Genomic DNA, 12,312 nt, shown 5'->3' with positions numbered 1-12,312 from the left:
TTTTATTTTGCGCAAAAAACTTTATAACATTCTAAGTGAACCTCAAAGAACAATTAAAAAATCCACGTCATGACCCCTTTAACTTGTTGAACAAGTTTCCATTGACCTTAAGAACTTGAATTAACTTCTCATACTGCAATGAGGATGAAAGTGAATGTGGTTCTTTAGGATGTGTTTAATTTGTTTTTCTGTGTTACATTTTGTGAGATAAACGTAATGACACACCTCAGCAGTCACTGTATGCTTTACGGGTTTCTATTTCATATCAAGATGATTGACTTGGTTTAGTGTTTTAAACAGTAACAGGAGGGCAATGAATGAAACAAATGCTGTGCATATCAAACACTGTGACACTGAACAAGAGCTTCTCACTTATTCTGTTCGTTTAATGACCTTGCACGAGTTCTAAATGTATTAAAGCATTTCATGTCAAAGGCAAAGTCTCTTGAGCTACAGTACATACATCTTTGTTTTTTGCCCATATTTTATCTTTTTAATATATTAAGAGCACTGGGTCTTAATTAGTTTGAGGTGTTCTGTTTCATTTCGTCCTGCAAACCGGTTCAAATGGATAGTTCTTCCAAAAATTACAATTTTGTCCTCACAAAGTTTAGTCATCATTTACTCACCCTCCAAACTGATTTAAACTGTATCAGCGTTCAAAAGTTTGTGGTCAGTAAGATTTTTTTTTTTTTTTTTTTATGTTTTTGAAAGAAGTCTCTTATGCCCACCAAGGCTGCATTTATTTGATCACACAGTAATACCGTAAAAACAGTAATATTGTATTATTACGATTTAAAAGAACTGTCTATTTTAAGATATTTAATCTAATTATTCCTGTGATGTCAAAGCTGAATTTTCAGCATCATTACTCCAGTCTTCAGTGTCACATGATCCTTCAGAAATCATTCTAATATGCTGAGTTGCTGCTAAAGAAACATATTTCTTTAAAAAAAAAAACAAAAAAAAAACTTACTGACCCAAAACTTTTGAACAGTAGTGTATATATAATAAACTGGAGCTTTCAAGCTTTAAAAAGGGTGCAAAAACACCATAAAAGTATTATAAAAGTTGTCCATATGACTTTATGGAAAATGAGTAAACAGCAACCAGCACATTCTTCTAAATATCTTCGTTTATGCTCCACAGAAGAAAGAAAGTCTTACAGGTTTGGAACAATGTTATGGTGAGTAAATAATGACCAAATTTTAATTTTTGGGTGAACAATCCCTTGAAGACATACCAGAAGAGGGAGGTTGGTTTCACCAAGGTCCTCCTCCTCAGTCCCATCTGAAGTCATGACCCACCATTTCATAAAATTTCACATTAAATGGCCTATAAAATTCTCTAAGCTGCTCGATGACTTCCTGGTCAATCTGAACGTGAGTTCTGCCCTTGGACTTGCCCAGGCAGCGGGGCTGGCTGCTGCTTTCCGGCTTCTTCAGGCACGGGAAGCCTTTTGTTCGGTTGAAGTAGAAGTGCTTGTCTGTGATTATGCGTTTGAGCCCCAGGAAGTCCTGCACCCGGCCCAGCTCTCCGGCCGGATCCGTGATGAGCCGCTCCCCACTGACAAAATGAATCTGTGACAGACGAAAGTATTGCAGCCAGTTCTCCAGGTGTAGGATATACATGCCTATGCGGATGGCATTCCAGGAGGTGTCCACGATGCCTTGACTCCTGTTCTTGAATGCTAGTTCTTCAAAAGAGGGGATGTCGGGCTTCTTTGACAGGGTCTGTGTGTAGTCGGAGATCGCCCTCGTGACCGGGTTTCGCACTACAACAATCAGCTTTGTTTCACGAGACATGTTTGAGATGCGTCGCGGTGCCTCCCGTGTCACAAAGTAACTCGGTGTTTTCTCCATGGTGATTTGGCTGTCCAGAGTCCGTGGCATAAGGCCCCTGTGAAAACAGAAATATTAATCAAAATCGATGGAATAGCATGGGTAAGGTTCACGCTGGTGGCTTTTCACTTAAGACACCTACGCTAATATTGGTACCCTTGGTAAATATGAGCACAACAATAATAACAAAAAAGTATTAAAATTCAGCATGGAACTCTCTACTAATGTCCCTACAGACATGAATGATACATCAAATTGTTGGGGTGTGCTATTGCTTTTCCAAGCAGTCTGACAAACAATAAAACAGGGGGGGGGGATGTCTATAGACAATGTATGTCTATAGACATACATTGAAGGATGAACCTCTCTTTTGACTTGAGTAAGCAAGCATCTTGCAATCACATAGCAATCGCAATCATATTTCCTGAGAACATGTTAAAATGTATTATGTTTATTTGGTGAAACTATAACACTGCTATTTTCTTTTCACAGCCTTGTGAGGAAATAGTGAGATAGCTTGTGTAATGTGGTCACCACTCAGATTAGTGTAGACTCCAGCATGACAAATAGGAATTCAGTTACAGAAAGTGACAAAATAATCAGAGCACCCACATGAGGTTTTAATACTCGCAGCCAATATTTCCAGTCTCTTATCTCCTGGGTGAGTGTGATGCTGAAGGGTATGGGGAAATTATCAAATCTCAGGCACATCCTTTACTCCTGCTCATAAATCACCATCACCTGCATTACAGATGCACAATAGAGAGAAAGGCTTCGGCAAATCTGGGACATGCGAAATAGGTCATTATTTTCACAAGTTTCTTCATGAAACCATCGAGTCCAACTTTAGAGTTGTTCTGAATTGAACTGATGAACTACATAAGGTGATATCCACTCGGTCACAGCTCTGTTGTTGTAGCAGATAGCTGGCTGCCCTGTCAACCTCTTTGAAGGAGTGAGCGTATTAATATTGCCGTAAGCAGGTTTTATGGAATGACACGCAGAAAACTTCCCTCTTACCTAACAGATATCAGTGAAACAGGTGTCTTGAGAAATCGCACTCATTTCTGTGATAGCCCTATAGGCAGAAAAACTGCTATCTGAATGCAGGATGTTACTGTTTAGCGAGTCAAAATGTTCTGAAGTGTCAAGTCATTTTTAGCGCTAACATGTCTATACATGGATTTTTCGAAGGAGGGGACAGTATAATTCAGTGGTGCAAGTTAGCAAAATGGCTAATATTGGTAATAGCACCTTTAAGTCTGAATGAAATGGGAATTGTCCCTATATATTTTCTAAATGGATGTTATTGATCTTGATGTGAATGATTCATCTATGTACGTTTTAAAAAAATGAGTCCAGAAATTTTAATTAAAATATCGTAACTGCATCTTCCGGTAAAATGACAGCTTTCTCTCTGCTGAGGTATGCCGGATGGTATGTCATTTTGTCCTCTTAAACTTACCCCATTCTCCAATCATTTTGTCTGCTTAAACCCGCCCCATTCTCCAGTCATTTTTTCCGTTTAAACCTTCCCATTCTCCAATCATTTTGTCCGCTTAAACCCACCCTATTCTCCAGTCATTTTGTCCGCTTAAACCTGCCCTTTCTCCAATCATTTTGTCCGCTTAAACCCGCCCTTTCTCCAATCATTTTGTCCGCTTAAACCCACCCCATTCTCCAATCGTTTTGTCCACTTAAACCCACCCCATTCTCCAGTCATTTTGTCCGCTTAAACCTGCCCTTTCTCCAATCATTTTGTCAGCTTAAACCTGCCCTTTCTCCAATCATTTTGTCCGCTTAAACCCGCCCTTTCTCCAATCATTTTGTCCGCTTAAACCCGCCCTTTCTCCAATCATTCTGTCCGCTTAAACCCGCCCCATTCTCCAATCATTTTGTCTGCTTAAACCCGCCCCATTCTCCAGTCATTTTGTCCGCTTAAACCTGCCCTTTCTCCAATCGTTTTGTCCGCTTAAACCCGCCCTTTCTCCAATCGTTTTGTCCGCTTAAACCCGCCCTTTCTGCAATCGTTTTGTCCGCTTAAACCCGCCCCTTCCTCCAATCATTTTGTCCGCTTAAACCCGCCCCTTCCTCCAATCATTTTGTCTGCTTAAACTCACCCCTTTCTGCAATCATTTTGTCAGCTTCTTTATAATTTTGTCACCCTTTCATACAATCAGCTGCAAGCTTGTATTCAGATCTGCCTCCACACAACCAACAATAAATGCATAGAACAAAGACGTCTTTTTTGATATTCCGTTTTACTCGGATATACATCACATTATGAAAAAATAGAGCGGTTGAAGTCCGTCAGAAATAGAACGGAGCATCGGTCTGCTGTCTGGATTTTGTTGTGTTGCATCGCATCTAGTGTAGACACCATCACTGATTATAATGATTTTTATTTGCTTTTGTCGCGTTGCACCGCTCAGATTTACACAAATATGTTGGAGCTATGTCATAGCGATTAGTGCACACTGAGACATGGTGCTTGTTTGATACTTTGAGATATGAGCTCGAACCTGGATTTCCCAATTCTGTTCCTTTGCTTTATCAGCATAATTTCCTGTCCTTTCTCCATCACTAGATCAATTTGGCAAATAGGCTAAATAAATAAATAAATAATAACATATATAAACTAAACATATGCTGTGCTATACGTGACCCTGGACCACAAAACCAGTCATAAGGGTCAATTGTGATTTATACATAATCTGAAAGCTGAATAAATAAGCTTTCCATTGATCGAGATACAACTATTTGAATATCTGGAATCTGTGGGTGCAAAAAAAACAAAATATTGAGAAAATCACCTTTAAAGTTGTCCAAATGAAGTCCTTAGCAACGCATATTACTTACAAAAATAAATTTTTGATATATTTACGGTAGGAAATTTACAAAATAACTTCATGGAACATGATCTTTACTTAATATCCTAATGATTTTTGGCATAAAAGAAAAAAACAATAATTTTGACCCATACAATGTATTGTTGGCTATTGCTACAAATATACCCGTGCGACTTACGACTGGTTTTGTGGTCCAGGGTCACATATGATTGATCAAGTAAAGATATCAACATTAGTTGATATTGAGATTTTTGCTACATTTACAAATCCTTTATATTTTTCCCTGAGATAGTCTTAAACTGGAGCTATAAATTAACTTTTTATGTGATTACATCAGCATTCATCCATTAAATTGAGAATTACAGCTATAAGACAGGATTAGTGAGGGTTTAAGAATTTAAATCTTAATGAAAGACTGTAATAAAGATGAAAATTTTATTGACCGTCTTATTGTATGGAACACAGGGGTCAGAGAATAACCTCGAGTTTCCACCAGCTTCAGACTCATCCCCGATTCATAATGGGCTATCCTAAAGCAGGAGTTTCTATACTTTACCTCCATAGTCCTGAAAATATTGATCCATTTAGCTTGATTTATAAATGGTGCACTGCTGGCCAGGGTGTCTCTGTTAGCCTTAGCGGTTCAGGGCCAGAGGCAGCCATTAATCTTGCATACGGTGCAATGGAGCTTCACCCACTAAACAACTTTATTGTGTGTCTGAATGCATAGCACCAATCACACCCTGATGCAATGCATACTTCAGTTACATAATCAAACATGTATTTCTTTCCAGACATCCATCAAAAATGCACTCACAAAAAAAAAAAAAAAAATCTTTTTCTGAATCTGTCATATTGAAGTCGTAACACCAGCCTTCATTTTCCTTGCAAACTGTAATATTTCATGCATCACTAAGGAAGAATTTATGCTTTATTCAACTGAAATGAAGGGCACTATAATTTTCCTCACTGAATGAAAATTATTATGTGAATATTTTTGTGAAATTATTATTAAATTGCACGGAAAAGGCATTTCTTTCAAATTGCATGTCCTCTTATACATAATATTTATTAAAAGAAAGACTTCGGTCCAAGCTTTAAATTTATTTTGTCTTTGCACCGTTGCCTACCTCTGTACTCGCAGTTCTTTAATTAATTGCGTTTGCAAGAATCAAAAGATGCCATGAATTCGCCAGTCTGCCTGTTATCACATCACTGATGTGTCTCTCATCTGCTGTCTTGAGACAGGGGCTGGCAGGTGCTCTGTTGCTTGCATAAGAGTCTGGTCTTTTAGAAGAAAATTAATTTAGTGAGAAGAGTGAAGGCTAAGTTAGCTGAAAGCTGGAATAGAGAGGTGCTAATTGCAAAGTGGTGCACAGAAGCGTACTGTTGGGTCCAATGAAGAATAGCCAGTGAAGTAGCCATAAGTGGAAGAAGTTCTTGGCACTTTGTAAAACATTTTTGGAAAGCTTTGATTTTTGTGGCTAATGCAGAAGATGGTAACAAGAAATAAATGTAAAACTGAATTAAAGTAAAGGCCCTTAATTTTCACTATTTAAGAAGATCGAAATAAAACCTCTAGAAAGCTGCTTGTTAGTATTTTTATTTATCTCAATGGCAGTTACTCAGCTGGTGCAGGACCACCCGGAAGTATGTGATTTGAAATCTGCCATCATTCCAGCTCAGTTCTGGTCACTTGAACTGTTTTTGAGCCTTTCACCTACGCCTAAAATGCTATGTGACTAATTATTCACAGGAAAATGATTATGCTGATTGCTTGATGGAGGAACAAGCCTTTATAGTGAATATCCTGAGCAGTAACAAGAAAGATGGTGGAGAGGAAAAAAATTATGTTATGCCGGGTTCGGACTACACGATATCAGCCCGCTATTGGCACGATCCATTTGACGTAGGATCTCGTGATGATTGGCAGTCGGGACGCAAGAATCGATCGTTTCATCTCGTATAGTGTGTCATAGTGGACGACAATTGACGCAGCGTCTGCGACACTTCACAACATGTTTTAATGTTTTTTGGTGACGTCGACCAGTAGGAGCACAGAAGCTCTTCCATACACAGCTTTCAAACATGGCGAAACAAAAGAGAGACAATGGTATTGGTGCTGCTAGTTGGAATTATGCAATAGAGAAAAGGTTCATGGAACTATGGCAACAATACTCTTGATTTTTTTGATGTTTCCTTGAGGGATTACCATGACAGAGTGAAAAGAGATAAATGCTGGCGAACGACAGCGGAGACGATTCAGCATCCCGATGAGTACTAGAATTAGCATTAAGCTAACATGCCACTTCGGTAGCCTGTTTGTTTACGTTCTTGTTTCCGGAAGTCAGTCGCTAGTTCCGCCTTCTCGATGACATCACATATGTGGTTAAAGACGGCAAGTGATGATTGGTCAGGAAGCAACATGTAGTCTGACGTTTCTTGTCCATGACATGACAAGGAATTAGGAGTCAAAATCGCATAATCTGACACAGTGACTATCGTAGCAGACAAAAATATTGTGTAGTCTGAACCTGGTATTACACTGTTAAGAGCCCTCAACAATTACAATAATAAATCTACTATACTATAATGAAATGTTACCTATATACTCTAATGAGCCAAAACATTATGACCAGTCACAGGTGAAGTGATATTGTTGATCATCTCCTAACAAGGCCACATATTATGGCCTAGGTAGATTAGATCGTAAGCAAACAATCAGCTCTTGGATACAGGAGAAATGGGCAGGAATAAAGATCTAAGCGATTTTAACAAGGGCCAAATGGTTACGGCAATGTGACTGGCTCAGAGTATCTCTGAAACGACAAGGCGTGTGGGTTGCTCCCGGTCAGCAGTGGTGAGAATTTACCAACAGTGATCCAAGGAGGGACAAACTAAAAACCGGCAACAGGGTGTTGGGCACCCAAGGCTCATCACTGCAACAAAGGCCATCCCGTCTGGTCTTGTGGCACAAGTCACACAAAATTTTAATGATGGTTATGGGAGAAATGTGTCACAACACACAGTGCATCGCACTCTGCTGTGTGGGGCTGTGTAGCAACTGTGGTTACAAATTCTGTCGGTTACAAGTTCTGTCTGCATATATATATACATATATATACGACAATACGATATATACGACAAGGTTGTTACAGTTTCAGAAACAGTGGTGGGAAACATGCTAATCAGTCATTAACCAACTTTTTTTTAAATTCTATTTAGCATAAGAATAGAAAGACAATCTGAATGTAAATTGTGTACATAGAGTTCTGAAATTGCCAAGACCCTGTAATAGGGAAGATTTTAATAGCAACAGCAAGCATGCCAAAAATGTAAACATTTTAATCACAGGCATAATTCCTCTGCAATTACATAATTAATACGCTTATCATGGTGCAGCAAAGGAAACATTTTTATCTTTTCCCATTGAATTAACTTTGAAGTCAGTCTCTTGCATTTAATTCCTAATTGAATTTCTATCATAAACAAGTAAGACATAAAACAATTACCGCCAGTATGAAACTGAGCGTTCCTAGGGGAACTTTTCCATCGTAACATTTACTCCAGCTATCTTTCCGAGCCCTGCATTTATTAGATCACTGTATCTGTAGACACAGGTCTACATAATGGAGGATATCCTGATGTCTGGTATCACCGGCTTTCAGTTTTAATGCAGATTGACATTCTAATTCATCAGGGGGTTAAGTCACTACTTGCTGCCAACAGATCCACCACCTCAGAGAAATGAGAAATGGCATCAGGCAAAGGTCTGATATTACATCTGAAAGTTACAGTGCTGTTAATTGTCTGCCAGAGCACGATGTATTCCTGTTGTCTTTTCTGCTGAAGATAAGTTTTCAGAGAGCCAGGCAGCTCTTATGATATGTCTGGGATCTGCTGACAAGGTCGTGAGAGCTCTGGAGAACAAGCTTTGTGAATTGCATCAGCTAGTGTCATACTAATACCACCAACCTAAAGTTATCCTCTCAAATTAAAAGTCTCCTGCAGGCCTTTTGTCAACCCAGGCATCTCTATTCTTGGGCCACATTGTGAGCTGGACGATGAATGCAAAAAACACAACATCAGACCAAAAAAAAAATCTAAGTGCATGCCGTGCTAAGTGCAAACCAATGTGCCGTTCCTACTGAGGCCATTGATTCTGATTAAAAAAGGCTTCTGGCCAACCTGCATGCTGAGATGACTTTTTTCTGTGCCGTACCTTTGTGTTTCACACATTGCAGTATGTTTGTCTAACAGATGACAGTGCATATTTGCAGGAAAGGGACACAGAATGCAGCGACGCTGAAGTCCTTCTAGAAATGATCTAATCTCATTCTACTCAAGGCCAATTTAAGGATTTCAGTCCTTGACAATGAAATGATGTGGCTTTGACAACTTTTGTAAATAAATTAATATTGCATCTGTGATTTCACACAGATGCAATATTCAGAGAGCTTTCGGATGAAAGCAACTGTACAAACGAAGCGTGTCTGTGACAGCGAAATGCCAACATGATCTCATTAGTATTCGTATGTAAAATGGGGTTCTAGCAAATATACAGTTCCATATGTTTGCATAGACACTTAAAAAATACATGTTTAATGTATTGACAGCATCTAAAATGTAAGAATTTTACATAATCGACACCTTTTAGGTTCATTGAATATTGAAGTCAAGGAATTAATATGTTGATTTTGTTGTTTAATCAGTGAGATTTACATTTATTTTACCTGATTTGACATTATAATGTGTGGTGTTTTTCAGGAGTTAGCAGCAATAAAGCACAACTTCATCCGTGTTGTTTACTCTTCACTTCTGTTCTTCACACATATTATGTCATTACACAACACTTCAAAATAGTAGTCAAAACATAATTCACTTATGAACACAACATTACGGTTTAAAAACATTACGGTTTTTACATTGTTCAGAAATGGTTATTTTTAGGATTTTTTGAGGACTAAGCAAATAGCCCGTCTTGTTGGCAGAGGCTATTTTATTGAGCCCCTAAAGGGACATCGTGGTGGAAAAAATTTGGGATGGGGGGGAAAAACATTTTTCAAAGCTTTTGCATTCTCTCGCAAAACATTTGCGTTCCCTCGCCAAACGTTGCGTTCCCTCGCAAAACTTTTATGTTTTCTTGCAAAGACATTTGCGTGTACTCAAACTTTTGCGTTCTCATTTTTTCCAAACTAAGTGTTGCAGTATAACTAATAAGAGAGCATTGATTTGTGAACTGAATTTGTTGACAGTACAGTGTGTCACAATGAAGTTATTGATTTTTTTCATAATAGAAAATCATAAATATTATTCAAAAGCACATTTTTCTAAACTAAGTGTTTAGTATAACCATCAAAAGAGTAGTGATGTCTGAACTAAATTTGGTGACACTACAGTGTGTAGCCTAACATTGAAGTTATTGACTATTTTTGTAGTAAACACTTTTCGGGTTTTGCACTTTGCAGACGGTCCCTTCAGCTGCCTACGCATAGAGATCAATGTATTTTGTCCAGTGCGGAGGAAGGCTCGTTTTGAGTAAAATTAGGTTGTAGCTTGTTGTCTATGTTACTACGATTAAAAAGAGGTTTAATTTTTGTTGTAACAACGTTTAGTTCATGAGTTATTGATCCGGGAAATTTGAATCTGTGAATATGTTGCCAACTTTAACAAACTTATCCAGTTCAGGTGTCTTCCACTTGCATCAAAACCGTGCCTTGAATTAAACACTAAACATATTTCTTTATACTTAAGTCTAAGTTTAAAATAAAACTCTATTATCTGCTCCATTGTTAAAATATGGAGCTATCCTGAACCACTGGCAGAGAGAAATTAAAAAGGAATTGTTTGTCCGAACTTACAACAGGTTTTGCGAGAGAACGCAAAAGTTTTGCGAGAGAACTCAAATGTCTTTGCGAGAGAATGCAAAGTTTTGCGAGGGAACGCAAAGTTTCTCGGGGGAATGCAAAAGCTTTGAAAAATATTTTTTCCTCCCATTCCAATCTTGTTCCACCACCATGTCCCTTTAGGGGCTCCGTACTATTTACGCTAACTCCGCCCACCATTATCTGATTTAGCCAGACAAAATGACCAAAGAGATCTTGTTGACAGAATCAGTGGCATGGCGAGCAAGGTGGGTGGCTTTTAATGCGACCGACCCGAGTTCGAATCTCATTTTTTACCAAACTCAATATGTCTATATTGGCTGGTGAGGCAGTACTCCATGCTAAACACTGTCATCTATAAACGGGTCCACAGCTGAATAGATGTATAGAGCATATTTTTCTTACAAGCTCTCTCATAATACTTAATGGAACGAATGTTAAAGTATTTTAATGACTGGAAAGCGAAATAACCTCAGCTACTGCAGCCAATGTTTTCAGGGATCATATAAATAGGGTCTAGCAACTCTTATGAATCTACAAACATTGCTCTCATTAATCTGCCTTTCTTTGTCTCTTTCTGTAATAGTTTGACTTTCGATTGCCTGTTTAGGTTATCTATGAAACATTTGACTTTGAGTGACTTTGCAGCTCCCTATCATATATATATATAACAGTTATCATTATACACTGTTCTGATGCAACCCCATGAGGATTTTTTTAAAAGTTCTGACAGACTGGGGAATGCAGTGCAGCTACAGCAAAGCCATCTCTGCGCTTTGATTGCTACAAGTCACAGTGTTTTATAGTGTATTCTTTTAATTTTGCATTCCTGAACCTTCACTCCAAATGGGAACTTGTAAGTCCAACATTTTGATCCTTAGAAATGTACCAACGTCTGATGAAAAGGTCAGTTTTGGATGTTCAGTCGATATGATGTACTAAACGTCCTCCTGATGCCGTTTGAGCAGTGCTGGGAATAAAGTCTGTTTTCCCCTACCGTGTGCTTGAAGCTTTCATGCACTTAAGCACATCTGACCTGTCTAACAATCCTGTACATATAAAATCCCAGGATTAAATGTCTGAAGCTATTTGTGATTCAGGGTAGATTTTAGTCCATTTATGTGTGACGGCGTGCTGAGGTTTGTTTTCAGCTTATTCTTTCAAAATGCTGTCCGCTCCCTCTACTGAACCCACCATAGACATCTAATGACTCAATCCATGGGTATTAAGCTTAACCTGGGCATATTTAGATAATGCATGCTCAGACGCTTTCCAATATTGCATTAGCTGAAGTCTTGCTTAAACCTACATATGCAATTATTAACTGGGCAGTTATGCTGCCATTTCTGTCTAATTAATCTAAGCCTCATTGTGCTAATTAAAGTGCTTAATGGTGGGACAGAGGATTGGACCATCATATTCATGCCGTGCTGATCTGATTGGTATTTCAAATGAAAAGCATCAATCACCATGACAAAGCTGCGGGGATATACGCTCACAGCGTTTTAGACAGCAAGCCTCATTTCCTGTCTGAGTTCAAATGCTTGTCATTGCTGACACTCTTAATGAGCCCAGCTCCATTAACAATATCCTGTTCCTGAGTCTTCGTATGGTTCAGGCCAACATCTGTGGCTTCACAGTTTGCTCTGCAGTTTAGTTAGGTGCAGTTTTATGTATGTTATCATGCTGTATTAAACCTGATTCAGTGTTTTCTTTGCATACTACCTCTCTTATAAA

General features: G+C 38.6%; 1 protein-coding gene across 1 annotated transcript in view; it reads right to left on the bottom strand.

Annotated features, from left to right (window-relative positions):
• The window catches only part of hs3st2 (heparan sulfate (glucosamine) 3-O-sulfotransferase 2), a 32,144-nt gene continuing 19,832 nt past the window's right edge, over nucleotides 1-12,312 (bottom strand). The window contains exon 2 of the mRNA XM_051889609.1: nucleotides 1-1,899. Within this exon, the coding sequence (XP_051745569.1) occupies nucleotides 1,281-1,899 (619 nt within the window). The 3' untranslated portion in view covers nucleotides 1-1,280. The remainder of the gene's footprint in view (nucleotides 1,900-12,312) is intronic.

This window comes from Ctenopharyngodon idella, chromosome 3 (genome assembly GCF_019924925.1).
Source record: "Ctenopharyngodon idella isolate HZGC_01 chromosome 3, HZGC01, whole genome shotgun sequence".
NCBI lineage: Eukaryota > Metazoa > Chordata > Actinopteri > Cypriniformes > Xenocyprididae > Ctenopharyngodon > Ctenopharyngodon idella.
Note: the sequence above shows the minus strand (reverse complement) of the source record. Positions and strands in the feature narration are given on the sequence as shown.